This window comes from Felis catus, chromosome A1, assembly GCF_018350175.1.
Source record: "Felis catus isolate Fca126 chromosome A1, F.catus_Fca126_mat1.0, whole genome shotgun sequence".
NCBI classification, from domain to species: Eukaryota; Metazoa; Chordata; class Mammalia; order Carnivora; family Felidae; genus Felis; species Felis catus.
In genome coordinates, this window is record NC_058368.1 from 135,621,189 (window position 1) to 135,638,319 (window position 17,131).

The 17,131-nt window shown below is 37.1% G+C and overlaps 1 protein-coding gene across 1 annotated transcript in view; it reads left to right on the forward strand.

Moving 5' to 3' along the window:
- Positions 1 to 15,651, forward strand: part of SLC30A5 (solute carrier family 30 member 5) — a 41,240-nt gene extending 25,589 nt beyond the window's left edge. Inside the window, exons 12-16 of the mRNA XM_011283965.3 lie at positions 6,647 to 6,776; positions 9,396 to 9,597; positions 10,260 to 10,486; positions 13,850 to 13,978; positions 14,811 to 15,651. Of these exons, the coding sequence (XP_011282267.1) occupies positions 6,647 to 6,776; positions 9,396 to 9,597; positions 10,260 to 10,486; positions 13,850 to 13,978; positions 14,811 to 14,981 (859 nt within the window). The 3' untranslated portion in view covers positions 14,982 to 15,651. The remainder of the gene's footprint in view (positions 1 to 6,646; positions 6,777 to 9,395; positions 9,598 to 10,259; positions 10,487 to 13,849; positions 13,979 to 14,810) is intronic.
- Positions 15,652 to 17,131: the final 1,480 nt, after the last annotated feature.

Genomic DNA, 17,131 nt, shown 5'->3' on the forward strand with positions numbered 1-17,131 from the left:
TTTCCATACAACACCCAGTGCTCATCCCAAAAGGTGCCCTCCTCAATACCCATCACCCACCCTCTCCTCCCTCCCACCCCCCATCAACCCTCAGTTTGTTCTCAGTTTTTAAGAGTCTCTTATGCTTTGGCTCTCTCCCACTCTAACCTGTTTTTTTTTTTTTTTTCCTTCCCCTACCCCATGGGTTCCTGTTAATTTCTCAGGGTCCACATAAGAGTGAAACCATATGGTATCTGTCTTTCTCTGTATGGCTTATTTCACTTAGCATCACACTCTCCAGTTCCATCCACGTTGCTACAAAAGGCCATATTTCATTTTTTCTCATTGCCACGTAGTACTCCATTGTGTATATAAACCACAATTTCTTTATCCATTCATCACTTGATGGACATTTAGGCTCTTTCCATAATTTGGCTATTGTTGAGAGTGCTGCTATGAATATTGGGGTACAAGTGGCCCTATGCATCAGTCCTCCTGTATCCCTTGGATAAATTCCTAGCAGTGCTATTGCTGGGTCATAGGGTAGGTCTATTTTTAATTTTCTGAGGAACCTCCACACTGCTTTCCAGAGCGGCTGCACCAATTTGCATTCCCACCAACAGTGCAAGAGGGTTCCCGTTTCTCCACATCCTCGCCAGCATCTATAGTCTCCTGATTTGTTCATTTTGGCCACTCTGACTGGCGTGAGGTGATACCTGAGTGTGGTTTTGATTTGTATTTCCCTGATGAGGAGCGACGCTGAACATCTTTTCATGTGCCTGTTGGCCATCCGGATGTCTTCTTTAGAGAAGTGTCTATTCATGTTTTCTGCCCATTTCTTCACTGGGTTATTTGTTTTTTGGGTGTGGAGTTTGGTGAGCTCTTTATAGATTTTGGATACTAGCCCTTTGTCCGATATGTCATTTGCGAATATCTTTTCCCATTCCGTTGGTTGCCTTTTAGTTTTGTTGGTTGTTTCCTTTGCTGTGCAGAAGCTTTTTATCTTCATAAGGTCCCAGTAATTCACTTTTGCTTTTAATTCCCTTGCCTTTGGGGATGTGTCGAGTAAGAGATTGCTACGGCTGAGGTCAGAGAGGTCTTTTCCTGCTTTCTCCTCTAAGGTTTTGATGGTTTCCTGTCTCACATTTAGGTCCTTTATCCATTTTGAGTTTATTTTTGTGAATGGTGTGAGAAAGTGGTCTAGTTTCAACCTTCTGCATGTTGCTGTCCAGTTCTCCCAGCACCATTTGTTAAAGAGGCTGTCTTTTTTCCATTGGATGTTCTTTCCTGCTTTGTCAAAGATGAGTTGGCCATACGTTTGTGGGTCTAGTTCTGGGGTTTCTATTCTATTCCATTGGTCTATGTGTCTGTTTTTGTGCCAATACCACGCTGTCTTGATGATGACAGCTTTGTAGTAGAGGTTAAAGTCTGGGATTGTGATGCCTCCTGCTTTGGTCTTCTTCTTCAAAATTCCTTTGGCTATTCGGGGCCTTTTGTGGTTCCATATGAATTTTAGGATTGCTTGTTCTAGTTTTGAGAAGAATGCTGGTGCAATTTTGATTGGGATTGCATTGAATGTGTAGATAGCTTTGGGTAGTATTGACATTTTGACAATATTTATTTTTCCAATCCATGAGCAGGGAATGTCTTTCCATTTCTTTAAATCTTCTTCAATTTCCTTCATAAGCTTTCTATAGTTTTCAGCATACAGATCCTTTACATCTTTGGTTAGATTTATTCCTAGGTATTTTATGCTTCTTGGTGCAATTGTGAATGGGATCAGTTTCTTTGTCTTTCTGTTGCTTCATTGTTAGTGTATAAGAATGCAACTGATTTCTGTACATTGATCTTGTATCCTGCAACTTTGCTGAATTCATGTATCAGTTCTAGTAGACTTTTGGTGGAGTCTATCGGATTTTCCATGTATAATATCATGTCATCTGCAAATAGCGAAAGCTTGACTTCATCTTTGCCAATTTTAATGCCTTTGATTTTCTTTTGTTGTCTGATTGCTGATGCTAGAACTTCCAGCACTATGTTAAACAGCAGCGGTGAGAGTGGGCATCCTTGTCGTGTTCCTGATCTCAGGGAAAAAGCTCTCAGTTTTTCCCCGTTGAGGATGATGTTAGCTGTGGGCTTTTCATAAATGGCTTTTATGATCTTTAAGTATGTTCCTTCTATCCCGACTTTCTCAAGGGTTTTTATTAAGAAAGGGTGCTGGATTTTGTCAAAGGCCTTTTCTGCATCGATTGACAGGATCATATGGTTCTTCTCTTTTTTTTTGTTAATGTGATGTATCACGTTGATTGATTTGCGAATGTTGAACCAGCCCTGCATCCCAGGAATGAATCCCACTTGATCATGGTGAATAATTCTTTTTATATGCCGTTGAATTCGATTTGCTAGTATCTTATTGAGAATTTTTGCATCCATATTCATCAGGGATATTGGCCTGTAGTTCTCTTTTTTTCCTGGGTCTCTGTCTGGTTTAGGAATCAAAGTAATACTGGCTTCATAGAATGAGTCTGGAAGTTTTCCTTCCCTTTCTATTTCTTGGAATAGCTTGAGAAGGATAGGTATTATCTCTGCTTTAAACGTCTGGTAGAACTCCCCTGGGAAGCCATTTGGTCCTGGACTCTTATTTGTTGGGAGATTTTTGATAACCGATTCCATTTCTTCGCTGGTTATGGGTCTGTTCAAGCTTTCTATTTCCTCCTGGTTGAGTTTTGGAAGAGTGTGAGTGTTCAGGAATTTGTCCATTTCTTCCAGGTTGTCCAATTTGTTGGCATATAATTTTTCATAGTATTCCCTGATAATTGTTTGTATCTCTGAAGGATTGGTTGTAATAATTCCATTTTCATTCATGATTTTATCTATTTGGGTCATTTCCCTTTTCTTTTTGAGAAGCCTGGCTAGAGGTTTGTCAATTTTGTTTATTTTTTCAGAAAACCAACTCTTGGTTTCTTTGATCTGCTCTACAATTTTTTTAGATTCTATATTGTTTATTTCTGCTCTGATCTTTATTATTTCTCTTCTTCTGCTGGGTTTAGGCTGCCTTTGCTGTTCTGCTTCTAGTTTCTTTAGGTGTGCTGTTAGATTTTGTATTTGGGATTTTTCTTGTTTCTTGAGATAGGCCTGGATTGCAATGTATTTTCCTCTCAGGACTGCCTTCGCTGTGTCCCAAAGCGTTTGGATTGTTGTATTTTCATTTTCGTTTGTTTCCATATATTTTTTAATTTCTTCTCTAATTGCCTGGTTGACCCACTCATTCGTTAGTAGGGTGTTCTTTAACCTCCATGCCTTTGGAGGTTTTCCAGACTTTTTCCTGTGGTTGATTTCAAGCTTCATAGCATTGTGGTCTGAAAGTATGCATGGTATAATTTCAATTCTTGTAAACTTATGAAGGGCTGTTTTGTGACCCAATATATGATCTATCTTGGAGAATGTTCCATGTGCACTCGAGAAGAAAGTATATTCTGTTGCTTTGGGATGCAGAGTTCTAAATATATCTGTCAAGTCCATCTGGTCCAATGTCTCATTCAGGGCCCTTGTTTCTTTATTGACCGTGTGTCTAGTTGATCTGTCCATTTCTGTAAGTGGGGTGTTAAAGTCCCCTGCAACTACCACATTCTTATCAATAAGGTTGCTTATGTTTATGAGTAATTGTTTTATATATTTGGGGGCTCCGGTATTCGGTGCATAGACATTTATAATTGTTAGCTCTTCCTGATGGATAGACCCTGTAACTATTATATAATGTCCTCCTTCATCTCTTGTTACAGCCTTTAATTTAAAGTCTAGTTTGTCTGATATAAGTATGGCTACTCCAGCTTTCTTTTGGCTTCCAGTCGCATGATAAATAGTTCTCCATCCCCTCACTCTCAATCTAAAGGTGTCCTCAGGTCTAAAATGAGTCTCTTGTAGACAGCAAATAGATGGGTCTTGTTTTTTTATCCATTCTGATACCCTATGTCTTTTGGTTGGCGCATTTAATCCATTTACATTCAGTGTTATTATAGAAAGATACGGGTTTAGAGTCATTGTGATGTCTGTATGTTTTATGCTTGTAGTGATGTCTCTGGGACTTTGTCTCACAGGGTCCCCCTTAGGATCTCTTGTAGGGCTGGTTTAGTGGTGACAAATTCCTTCAGTTTTTGTTTGTTTGGGAAGACCTTTATCTCTCCTTCTATTCTAAATGACAGACTTGCTGGATAAAGGATTCTCGGCTGCATATTTTTTCTGTCTAGCACCCTGAAAATCTCGTGCCAATTCTTTCTGGCCTGCCAAGTTTCAAAAGAGAGATCAGTCACGAGTCTTATAGGTCTCCCTTTATATGTGAGGGCACGTTTACCCCTTGCTGCTTTCAGAATTTTCTCTTTATCCTTGTATTTTGCCAGTTTCACTATGATATGTCGTGCAGAAGATCGATTCAAGTTACGTCTGAAGGGAGTTCTCTGTGCCTCTTGGATTTCAATGCCTTTTTCCTTCCCCAGTTCAGGGAAGTTCTCAGCTATTATTTCTTCAAGTACCCCTTCAGCACCTTTCCCTCTCTCTTCCTCTTCTGGGACACCAATTATGCGTATATTATTTCTTTTTAGTGTATCACTTAGTTCTCTAATTTTCCCCTCATACTCCGGATTTTTTTATCTCTCTTTTTCTCAGCTTCCTCTTTTTCCATAACTTTATCTTCTAGTTCACCTATTCTCTCCTCTGCTTCTTCAAGCCGAGCTGTGGTGGTTTCCATTTTGTTATGCATTTCGTTCAAAGCGTTTTTCAGCTCCTCATGACTGTTCCTTAGTCCCTTGATCTCTGTAGCAAGAGATTCTCTGCTGTCCTGTATACTGTTTTCAAGCCCAGCGATTAATTTTATGACTATTATTCTAAATTCACTTTCTGTTATATCATTTAAATCCTTTTTGATCAGCTCATTAGCTGTTGTTATTTCCTGGAGATTCTTCTGAGGGGAATTCTTCCGCTTGGTCATTTTGGATAGTCCCTGGCGTGGTGAGGACCTGCAGGGCACTTCCCCTGTGCTGTGGTGTATAACTGGAGTTGGTGGGCGGGGCCGCAGTCAGACCTGATGTCTGCCCCCAGCCCACCGCTGGGGCCACAGTCAGACTGGTGTGTGCCTTCTCTTCCCCTCTCCTAGGGGCGGGATTCACTGTGGGGTGGTGTGGCCCGTCTGGGCTACTTGCACACTGCCAGGCTTGTGATGCTGGAGATCTGGCGTATTAGCTGGGGTGGGTAGGCAAGGTGCACAGGGGCAGGAGGGGCAGGCTTAGATCGCTTCTCCTTAGATGATCCTCTTCAGGAGGGGCCCTGTGGCAGCGGGAGGGAGTCAGATCCGCTGCCGGAGGTTTGGCTCCGCAGAAGCACAGAGTTGGGTGTTTGCGCAGAGCGAGCAAGTTCCCTGGCAGGAACTGGTTCTCTTTGGGATTTTGGCTGGGGGATGGGCGGGGGAGATGGCGCTGGCGAGCGCCTTTGTTCCCCACCAAACTGAGCTGTGTTGTCAGGGGGCTCAGCAGCTCCCCCTCCCTTTGTCCTCCAGCCTTCCCGCTTTCCGAGCAGAGCTGTTAACTTATGACCTCCCAGACGCTAAGTCGCGCTTGCTGTCAGAACACAGTCAGGCCCCTCCGCTTTTGCCAGCCAGACTCGGGGGCTCTGCTTGGCCGGCGAGCCGCCCCTCCGCCCCGGCTCCCTCCCGCCAGTCCGTGGAGCGCGCACCGCCTCGCCGCCCTTCCTACCCTCTTCCGTGGGCCTCTCGTCTGCGTTTGGCTCCGGCGACTCCGTTCTGCTAATCCTCTGGCGGTTTTCTGGGTTATTTAGGCAGGTGTAGGTGGAATCTAAGTGATCAGCAGGACGCGCGGTGAGCCCAGCGTCCTCCTAAGCCGCCATCTTGCCGCTTCTCCAGTATTCAAACTTTGAAGTGGCTATGCATGAAATGCCCTTTCATTAACTGAATTCATTTCAACAAATACTAGAATCCCTGATTTATATGATGAATTTTCATAAGACCCTAAATAGATTGATAAATTCAGCTATTTTCAACTCTTTATATTCTGAAAGACAGAGGGGCCAAAGATACAAATAATTTTGGTACAAAGCAGAATCTGTGTGTTGTGACAGAGGTACAGAACCCATCAAAGGCTTAAAGGAGAGAGAAGTAACTTCTTGCTAATAAATTAGGCAAGGCCTTGTATAAGAGAGAACATTGAAGAAGGACTTTGATAAATATTTAAAATTTTAACAAACATATACAGAAAGACTCTTTCAGCATTGGTGTGGTGTTTAAAATCTTGATAATTTTCTAGTCTTACTAATTATGTACATAATTGAAGATCTAGACTTATATATCCTCTTTTGTAACATAATAATGTTTATGCTTTAAAAATATTTGTAGGGGCGTCTGGGTGGGTTGAGCGGCCTACTTTGGCTGAGGTCATGATCTCACCATTTGTGAGTTCGAGCCCCACATCAGGCCCTGTGCTGATGGCTCAGAACCTGGAGCCTGCTTTGGATTCTGTGTCTCCCTCTCTCTCAGCCCCTCCCCTGCTCGCACTCTGTCTCTCTCAAAAATAAATAAACATTAAAAATTTAAATAAATAAATAAAAATAAAATAAAAATATTTGTCATTTTCCTTTCTAAAAATATTTTTTACATTTCTAGGTATGGCCGAATAGAAATTCTCTCTGGATTTATTAATGGACTTTTTCTAATGGTAATAGCTTTTTTTGTGTTTATGGAGTCAGTGGCTAGATTAATTGATCCTCCGGAATTAGACACACACATGTTAACAGTAAGTCTCTTTTTTTCCTGTTTGATTTTTTACTCATAACCCCTTTAGCTTTCTCCATGCTAAAGTTTAACTATCTGTAATTATTGATGTAGGAAGGTTTTACTTTATTTTTATAATTTAAATTAACATAAGTTCTTGACCCTGTATTTACATTTACACTGCTGACTCTTAGAAATTAATCCTTTTCTCTCATATTTTAGCAGTCAGAATATTAGATGACATTCTAATACATAACAGATATCTTTCTGACTTATCCAGTGTTTTTGTATGAAGATGTGCTTTTATTTATTTTTTTTAACGTTTATTTATTTTGAAAGGGAGCAAGCATGGATGGGGGAGGGGCAGAGAGAGAGGAAGAGAGAAAATTGCAAGCAGGCTCTGGCTGTCAGAGCAGAGCCCGACGTGCGGCTTGATCTCACAAACCGCGACATATGACCTGAGCCAAAATCAAAAATTCCACACTTGCGAGTCACCCAGGTGCCCCAAGATGTGCTTTTAAATACCTGAGGAAATTTGCAAAATGTTAGCGAATCAGAAAAATACTATCATTTTAAAGGCTTTATCTTACAGATTATTTACTGTTAGAAATTTTTAATGTTCTCCCTGTATTGCCATACCTTTATGTGCTGTTTCTTGAAGCTGGCATGCCCTTCCCTCACATCTGCCTTTCCACCTTCCTCAAGACTTTGCTTGTGTGTCTCAAGTGAGAGATTTTCCCTTAACTCCTGTCTTCCTTCCTCAGTTTCTTAGATTTCCCTTTCTCACTATTCGCATTGTATCTTGCTTCTTTTTTTTTTTTTTTTTTTTTTTTTTTTAAGCAACATTGAGTTAACTCCTTTGTCATTCTTCCACATGTAAGTGAAGTATCTTGGGGACCTGAATGGTTTATTATTAAGTGTTAAATTCTAGCACCTGGCTTGTAGTTATGAATCTGGTTGGTGGAAGTATATGTTAGTAAAATGCTTTGGATTACAGTTTGGAAATATATTTTGAATTTTAAATGCTCACATCCTTTAACCTTTAATATTTATTACAGAAATACTTGCACAGGTGTGTAAAGGTGCATGATTCATTGTGCCATTGTTCATTATGGCGAAAAAAATCAATAAAAAGACTAAATAAAGATGTTTATAGAAAACTAGGTGCCCAGTAAGAAGAATGAGGCACATCTGTATATACAGGCATGAAAAATATTTGTAAGCTGTACTAAGTTAAAAAAATTTTCCAAAGCAGTATTATAACATGTTGCTATTATCGGTTTAAAAGGGGATTGATGTATGTATTTTAGTACATGCATAGAGTGTACACTATTCTCTTAGTGACTAACTCAGGGTTAGAATTATAAGGGGGATTATACTTTCTATGTTGTTTTTTTTTCTGGTGAAATCTATACAAATGAAGTATTTATCATTAGAGGACAAGTAGTTGAGATGATGGGGATCTCTTTATGCAGTATTTGATTTAATTCAAAGTTCAGTAACCATCTTCAAGCTCATAAAGCTAACTAAAATTTTAAAGTCTGACAAACAAATGAGCCACAATAAGAAATACATAGTTTCCATATATGATTACTAAAGTAAATCTCTTCTCTTACATCCTTTGGAAATTGATTAGAATTATCTGTACCCGTTATTTTTATATATTCTTTTTTTTTTTTAATTTTTTTTTCAACGTTTATTTATTTTTGGGACAGAGAGAGACAGAGCATGAACGGGGGAGGGGCAGAGAGAGAGGGAGACACAGAATCGGAAACAGGCTCCAGGCTCAGAGCAGTCAGCACAGAGCCCGAGGCAGGGCTCGAACTCACGGGCCGCGAGATCGTGACCTGGCTGAAGTCGGACGCTTAACCGACTGCGCCACCCAGGCGCCCCATATATTCTTTTTATAAATCAAATGAATTTCTCTGAAGGAGAAATTGTAGACGTACATAAATTAAATAACACCCTTAACTATTACCCAAAATCATTTTGTAAGGATAATCAAGGATAAGTAACTTTATGTATCCTTTAGGATGTTGTTGTGGCATTATTAAATCCAGACAATGCCATTTATATCTTTGCTTTTCCATTATACTTTTTTTTTTTTACTTTGGCAAATTTTACTGTATTTAAGACACTAATAAGACTGTATGTATTTGGAATCTACTAGTTAGTAAATTATAATCATTGCCTTACAAACTGAAATTTACCTAGTAATATAAATGAGATTTCAACTACAGTGTATACTTAAGCAGTACTTTCAAACTCTATTTAAATAAACAAAACAAAACTTTAGCATAATTTATTTATTCATGAACCATGAGCCAGGTGCATATTATTCTTAATCGCTTGCTTAAAGCAAGTCCAAATCCTTCTACTTGCCAAAACTTTGGTTTTTGGAAGTTAAAAATGTTTCTTCTAAAATACTCAAAAATCCGATTTTTAAAAATTTTGGATTTCCAAACAAAACTACATTAATAAGTAAATAACATTTCTGAATTTCCTTATTGAACTTTGTGAGGTTTTACCATAAATACTTTTAAAGCCATAAACAAAAAACATTTAGATCTGTAGTAACTTTTAAGTAACAAAATTATTTTTTTAACTACAAATTGAAGGTTTTCTTTTCTCCTTTTACTAGCCAGTCTCAGTTGGAGGGCTGATAGTAAACCTTATTGGTATCTGTGCCTTTAGCCATGCCCATAACCATAACCATGGAGCTTCTCAGGGAAGCTGTCATGCATCTGATCACAGCCATTCCCACCATATGCATGGACACAGTGACCACGGACATGGTCACAGCCACGGATCTGCAGGCAGAGGCATGAATGCTAACATGAGGGGTGAGTCCTTGCCAAATATTGTCCTACCTTTCAGTTGTGTTCTGAATTGACACTGTCTTACTTGTATTAAGTATTAGGCTTCTGGTACAGCTTTATTTTTGTAAAACAATCTGTGGTTAAAAAATAAATAAATAAAGTCATCTGTTGTAGAAAATGCTCACATTGGTTCATAAATGTCAATTTTTAAACAGATTATTATAGAGTCCTTTTCCTGTGACATTTGCATAAATATTATTTGGAACGGGAACACTGAGTGTGTCATTATGAACTTTCACTACAAAAGAACCAGGAAATTTTTATTGTATTATAAATATACATGGGGGAATTTTTATCACTTACTGTGTTAAATTATATATTCTGATGGTTTAATAGAAGTAATTTGTATAATGTCAAAACTTGGCTCATGTGTGATTTCTAGGAAAACCACACCATCATAAAACTTAACGCTCTCTGTTACCGTTGCCTACATTTTTCCCTTTACCACTGGTCTGTGAATTGTTTGAGAGCAGTGACCTTGTTTTTTGTTGTTTTTTTTTTTTAAGTACCATCCCCTAGCAGAATTTCTGGTGCATAGTAGATACCCAGTATTGTTTATAAAATGGATAAAAGAACTAAATTAGATGTGCTTTAATTTTTAATGTTTTCATGTGTTTTACTTGCAGGTGTATTTCTACATGTTTTGGCAGACACGCTTGGCAGTATTGGTGTGATCGTATCCACAGTTCTTATAGAGCAGTTTGGATGGTTCATTGCTGATCCCCTCTGTTCTCTTTTTATTGCCGTATTAATATTTCTCAGTGTTGTTCCACTGATTAAAGATGCCTGTCAGGTTCTACTTTTGAGATTGCCACCAGAATGTGAAAAAGAACTACATGTTGCTTTAGAAAAGGTACTGTGTGTAATTTCTTTACTATATTTTTTCCTTTTATTGTTATTTTTTAATGTTTTATTTTATTTTTGAGAGAGAGCCTGTGCACGCATGCAAATGGGTGGAGGGGCAGAGAGAGGGAGAGAGAGGATTCGAAGTGGGGTCTGCCCTGACAGCAGAGAGCCCAATGCGGGGCTCAAACTCACAAATGGTGAGATCATGACCTGAGCTGAAAATGAACACCGACTGAGCCACCCTGGTGCCCGTATTTTTTCCTTTTAAAATAGCATTTGAAATTGAGTAAGTTGACCCAACTAGGAATGTGAAAAATATGAATGAAGAAAATACAGTCTTATTTAAAGGACATAAAAATAAGTACTGAATAAATGGAGACATTTTTCTTGGATGGGAAACAGTATTGTAAAGATGTTGCATTTCTTTTATTTAAATCTCAGTGCAGTTGCCTTTCCTTGGGATTTTTGTTTTTTTTTCCTTTTGTTTGTTTGTTTTATTTTGTTATCCAGTATTACTTGGAAGCTTATTTGGAAGAGTTAATGCTTGAGAATAACAAAAAAAACCCATAAATTACAGAATTAACTAATAGGATGCTGTTTGGTGATTATAAAGTTACGGAATTATCCAACACAAATGATAGTTTTGTTTTTGCACAACAGTAAACACATAAATCAATTTTTTTTTAATTGGTGGTCCAGAAACAGACCCGGAAATTTATGGAATTCAGTATGTAGCAAAGCTTGGCATTTTAGATCAGTGGGGAGAAAGGGTGGACCTAATTAATATTTCTACTTAGTGGAATATAAAAAGCTGTATCTCTTTACCACCAAAAATCAAAATATATTTCCAATGTACTGGATATGTAAAAGATAAAAAATAATGAAGGTACTAAAATAAAGTAGAAGAATACTTTCAGGGCTACAGATGTAGAGAAAGCCTTTTTAATAAGTTCAAATTGAAACCAGAAGCCAAAAAAGGACAAAAAAAAATCTATAGATTGGAGCAGTTAAAAATTGTTGATTGGCAAAAGACTCCATTAACAAATAAGAAATACAGAAGGCAGACAAGAGAAAAATATTTGCAGCACATATAAGCAACCAGAGACTTACTGTGCATAATTTTTTAAATTAAGAGAGTCTTGGGGCGCCTGGGTGGCTCAGTTGGTTGGGCAGCTGACTTCAGCTCAGGTCATGATCTCACAGCTTATGGGTTCAAGTCCTACATTCAGCTTGGAGCCTGGAGCCTGCTTCAGATTCTATGACTCGCTCTCTCTATGCCCCTGCCCTACTCACATTCTGTCTCTCTCAAAAAATAAACACTAAAAAATTAAAAATTAAAAAAAAAAAATCAAGAGAGTCTTGAGGCGCCTGGGTGGCTCAGTGGGTTGAGCTCCAGCTTCAGCTCAGGTCATGATCTCACAGTTCGTGAGTTTGAGCTCCATATCAGGTTCTGTGCTGACAGCTCAGAGCCTAGAGCCTGCTTCAGATTCTGTGTCTCCCTCTCTCTGCCCTTACCCCTCTCATTCTCATTCTCTCTCTCTCTGTTAAAAATAAAAAAATATTTTTATAAAACAAATTTGTTTAAAAAAGAAAGTCTTGTAAGAAAATGGACTAGAATATAAATCAGCAATTCACAGAAAAAACAAATACAATAGAAATTTTTTTCAGCTTGTGGTTTGCCATGTCATATTTTCTTTTAAAGAAAGCCTCACCCATTGTGGGGCTCAAACTCACTCAAGATAAGAGTCACATGCTCTACCAACTGAGCCAACCAGGCACCCTTGCCATATCATATTAAATCAGGATCTGCTGATGAAAAGTTGGCATCTTGAATATTAAAGGAATAGCATCTTAACCCACTGTTTTCATAAATAAAATTAGTAGTTCCCTCACCTTCTTGTTATTAGTGAATACTACATTATTCTAAAAGTGAAAAAAAGTTTTATTTCAAAAATAATGTATGTCCATTATGGGAAAAGGAAAACTTCAAAATACAGAAAAGCACACACACACAAAATCACATCTACCACCTAGAAAGAAACCTCTTTATATTTTATTTTATTTTATTTTATTTTATTTTATTTTATTTTATTTTATTTTATTTTAATTTTATTTTAATTTTATTTTAGTAATCTCTGCCACCAATGTGGAGCTCAAACTCATGATCAAGAGTTGCATGCTCTAGGGGTGCCTGGGTGGCTCAGTTGGTTAAACGTCCAACTCTTGGTTTCAGCTCAGGTCATGAGCTCACGTTTCAGGAGTTCAAGCCCCACATCAGATTCTAAGCTGACAGCACAGAGCCTGCTTGGGTTCTCTCTCTCTCTCTCTCTGTCTCTCTCTCTGCCCCTCCCCATTTGTGCTGTCTCTGTCTCTCTCAAAATAAGTAAATTAAAAAAATATATTAAAAAAAAAAAAAGAGGGGCACCTGGGTGGCTCAGGTGGTTAAGTGTCCGACTTCGGCTCAGATCATGATCTCACGGTTTGTGAGTTCGAGCCCCACGTCAGGCTCTGTGCTGACAGGTCGGAGCCTGGAGCCTGCTTCTGATTGTGTGTCTCCTTCTCTCTCTGTCCCTCCCCTGTTCACGCTCTGTCTCTCACTCTCTCTAAAAATAAAATTAAAAAACATTTAAAAAGAAAAAAGAAAAGAGTTGCATGCTCTGCCAACTGAGCCAGCCAGGTGCCCCTGGAAAGAAGCACTTTTAAAAATTGTTTTTCTATATTTTAGGTATTTTGAACATGGCAAAAAACTATTTTGTGCTACTTTGTAAATTTTTCCCCATTTAATTATGTCATATTGATAAATACCTTTAATACATTTTTGATGACAGTGTCCTATTACATTATATGTGTTGTCTGTTTTTAACCAGTTCTCCATTACTAAGCATAAAGGATATCTTTTGAACATGTTTCTATACTAAATAATATGTGAATGTATGTATCAACATGAGGAAACCATTTAGTCCATTGAATGTATCCCAAAGTTTAGCATCGGTAAAGTACCTCTTCAAGAAGGGAAAATGGGTGTGCAACTATTACTCACTTCCCATTCAGAGCTGTCTTCCTTGGCATCACTCTTTTGGAAATATTTTACTTCAAGCGAGTTGTCCCTTTCCTTTCTCACTTCCTTGCTCTCCTTATTATCTTTTTTTTTTCTTCTTAAGAGAGGGAGAGAGAGGATCCCAAGCAGGCTCCACGCTTGTCAGCACAGAGCCTGATGTGGGGATCGATCCCATGAACCTTGAGATCATGACGTGAGCCGAAATTGAGAGTCAGACACTTAATCATCTGGTTCCTGGACCAAAAAGATTGCTTTGTGTTAAATAAATTAGGCTTTATGTCCATTTATATCACCTCTTTTTTTATCTTACAGATACAGAAAATTGAAGGATTAATATCATACCGAGACCCTCATTTTTGGCGTCATTCAGCCAGTGTTGTGGCAGGAACAGTTCATATACAGGTGGCATCCGATGTGCTGGAGCAAAGAATAGTACAGCAGGTGATCAGCTTTTCTTTTTAAAGTAATTTCAGTTGAGTTAATTCATGCATAAATTTGCACACGTCATAAATTACACAGTTCAGTAATCATTTGTTCAAAAACATCAATCTTTGGCTGTCTAAAGATAATATAACTTATTTTTTACATCTAGATTTGTTTTCTGCCCAAAAATGGTAAAAATTAAGTTTTAGTATTTAGAGCACAAGCTTAAGGTAATGTTAAAATATCACTTGTGATCCACCTTGGTTCCCAATCGGTTATCTAGAAATTAATTATTATAAATATACCTCTAGATTAATAATAATCACAATAAAGTTGGCAAGGTATATGCTATGGTTGGAGGTAAGAATCAAAATAGTTTTAATATCACTTTTCTAAACATACCAAATTGGAAACAAAAGCTGTTCTTCTTTTCAAATTGGAATGTCAGGTCAGTAATTTACAGGTCTTCTAAAAGATTATATTTAACATTTTACCAAGTAAATAATAAACATTACTTTGAGGATTATCTTTTTTTTTTTTTTTATGTTTATTTATATTTGAGAGAGAGCGTGGGCAGGGGAGGGGCAGAGAGAGAGACAGAGACAGAATATGAAGCAAGCTCCAGACTCTGAGCTGTCATCACAGAGCCTGATGTAGGGCTCAAACTCATGAGCTGTGAGATCATGACCTGAGCCGAAATCAGATACTCAACTGACTGAGCCACCCAGGCGCCCTGGGGATTATCTTTGACTATCTGTGGCTATGAAAAAAATGTCCTATGAGTTATTTGAGACATATGTACTAAATGCACTAATGTAAATGCTTTAAAATGTATGGGTTTTTATAACAGGTTACAGGAATACTTAAAGATGCTGGAGTAAACAATTTAACAATTCAAGTGGAAAAAGAGGCATACTTTCAACATATGTCTGGCCTAAGTACTGGATTTCATGATGTTCTAGCTATGACCAAACAAATGGAGTCCATGAAATACTACAAAGATGGTACTTACATCATGTGAGCTAACTCAAGGATTACCTCTGGAATATGGAAAATGAAGATGAAATTGCTCGGTATTTATAATATTGCCAGAAGGAAGAAAATTGCACATAATTGTACAGAAACATTTTGCTGTATTTGAGACAAATTCTAAAGTTCCCTACTATTGGATCAAGGAATCTTTCATAAAGGAAATTTAAATACAGAATGAAGCATTAATTGTACAAGTAAAATAATTACTTGAATTACGTGTATAATGAGAATCTTAAAATTTGAACATGTGTCACATCATCTTCGAAAATGAACATATAATGATGGATTCTGGTGAAGACCAAAATTACTTCTGTGTGTTTACTTTCTGTCATAAAATGTCTCCATTGTAAATAATGTATTTACATGTTTATTACAAAGACCCAAATGAAAAATTTTTAGTCAATTTTTTGCATAGCCCTAGGATAAAATAGGAATAAAAGTTCTATATTTATGGATTTTCTGTATATAAAACTGGTTTCTAATTATAACTTAAATCCATTACGTAAAAGCTGTATTGCCACTTTAAATGTAAACTAAATTATTTAGGAGAAACCAACCACTGAAATGAGACAAGCTGAAATGAGAATAGGGAATTAAAACATTATTGATGTATTGAAAACCAACCACTCTGTAAAATAAATTTTTTTTACTTTTGGTAATATTTGCAAATGAATAATTACTTTATTAGGGTAAAGAATTTTACCAAGTTGTGTGCATATTATTCGATCACTTGTCTTCTTCCTCTGTAGTAGAATGTTCCATTTCTTGTAATGCATCTGCCATTCCAAGTTGCTTATCAAGCTGGTATCCATGCAGTGCTAGGGTTTTCATCTATTCAGTTAGCTCCATATTTTGTGGAATAGCCAGTTGAGAGAATCATAGATAATTGTCAATTCATGTTTGAATTTTCTGCCTTTAGACTAACGTAATTTTTTTTTTAAGTTCTGGAACATGTAGATCTATAAGAAATATCAAAGAAAAGGTAGTTATTTTAAAGTTTAGTAGGTAAATCTTGTCCATAAGTATTTGGGCACCATGACATCAAAATACTTACCCTGTAACTATTTTCTATAGCAATATCTAATTTATATTTTTTCATTTCCAGTTTAAAATGAATTTATAGTCTGAAAAGACTGTATGATAAATATATTATAATATATGCCGTTTTATGAACACCAAAGAATGTTGTTCAAAAGACACTTTTGAATACCTATTTATAAACAGGTGAATATTTTCATTCTTATAATAGGAATTTTGATAAGTAGGATGAATTAATTTTAGTATGGTTACTATTTTCTTATCTATACCATAATGGCAAACATGTATTGTAAATCATATTTTTATCTTACCAATTTTAATATGTGAGAGGTTTTAGAAATTTGTTATAAGTTATTTTGATATTCTTTGTCTTATCTTTACACATTTTCTGGTCCAGAATCTTCAATACATATTAAAATTTTTGAGTGGTGGGAAAATAATCGCATATCGATGTTTTAATGCAATTTTGGTTTGTTAAAAAAATTTTTAAATAGATAGGTACAATAAATATTGCACCATTATCAAAATTGTCATTTCCCTTTGGAGGCATATAAACAGCAGGAAAGTTAAATTACTGTGATGAGAGATAAGGTGAGAGAGAGGGCAGGGGCTGAAGGTTAAGGGATTGCAGATGGAAAGTAGCACCAGTGTTAAGAACACCAGGGTCCTAGGTCTAGCTCATACAAAACCATGTGATTTGAGGTAAATTAGCTTCTCTCAGTATCTTTTTTTTCCTTATACGTAAAGTCAGAATAAAATTTCAAAATCGTAGGGTTATGAGGAGCAAAAGGAATAATGTATGAACAAATTATGTAAGGAAAAAATTTTCTTAATGAATTGAAAGTTGAAAAGGGCTAAATAAAGTTGAGGTTTTCTTACTATTTTAAATCTGCCTTTAAAGGTAGCTTTCAATTTGTCTGTTTTTTTCTATTAAAATCACCATCCCAAGAGATTAACTACATGTTAAATGTATGAATAAGTTCAAAATAATACTCCAAACGGTAGCCTGTAACAGTTCATTTGCACCAAGAAGAATGGTTATGGTTGTTTACCACACCTACTAATTTTTTTCCCCTTCCCTTTATTCCAAGCATTGTTTTT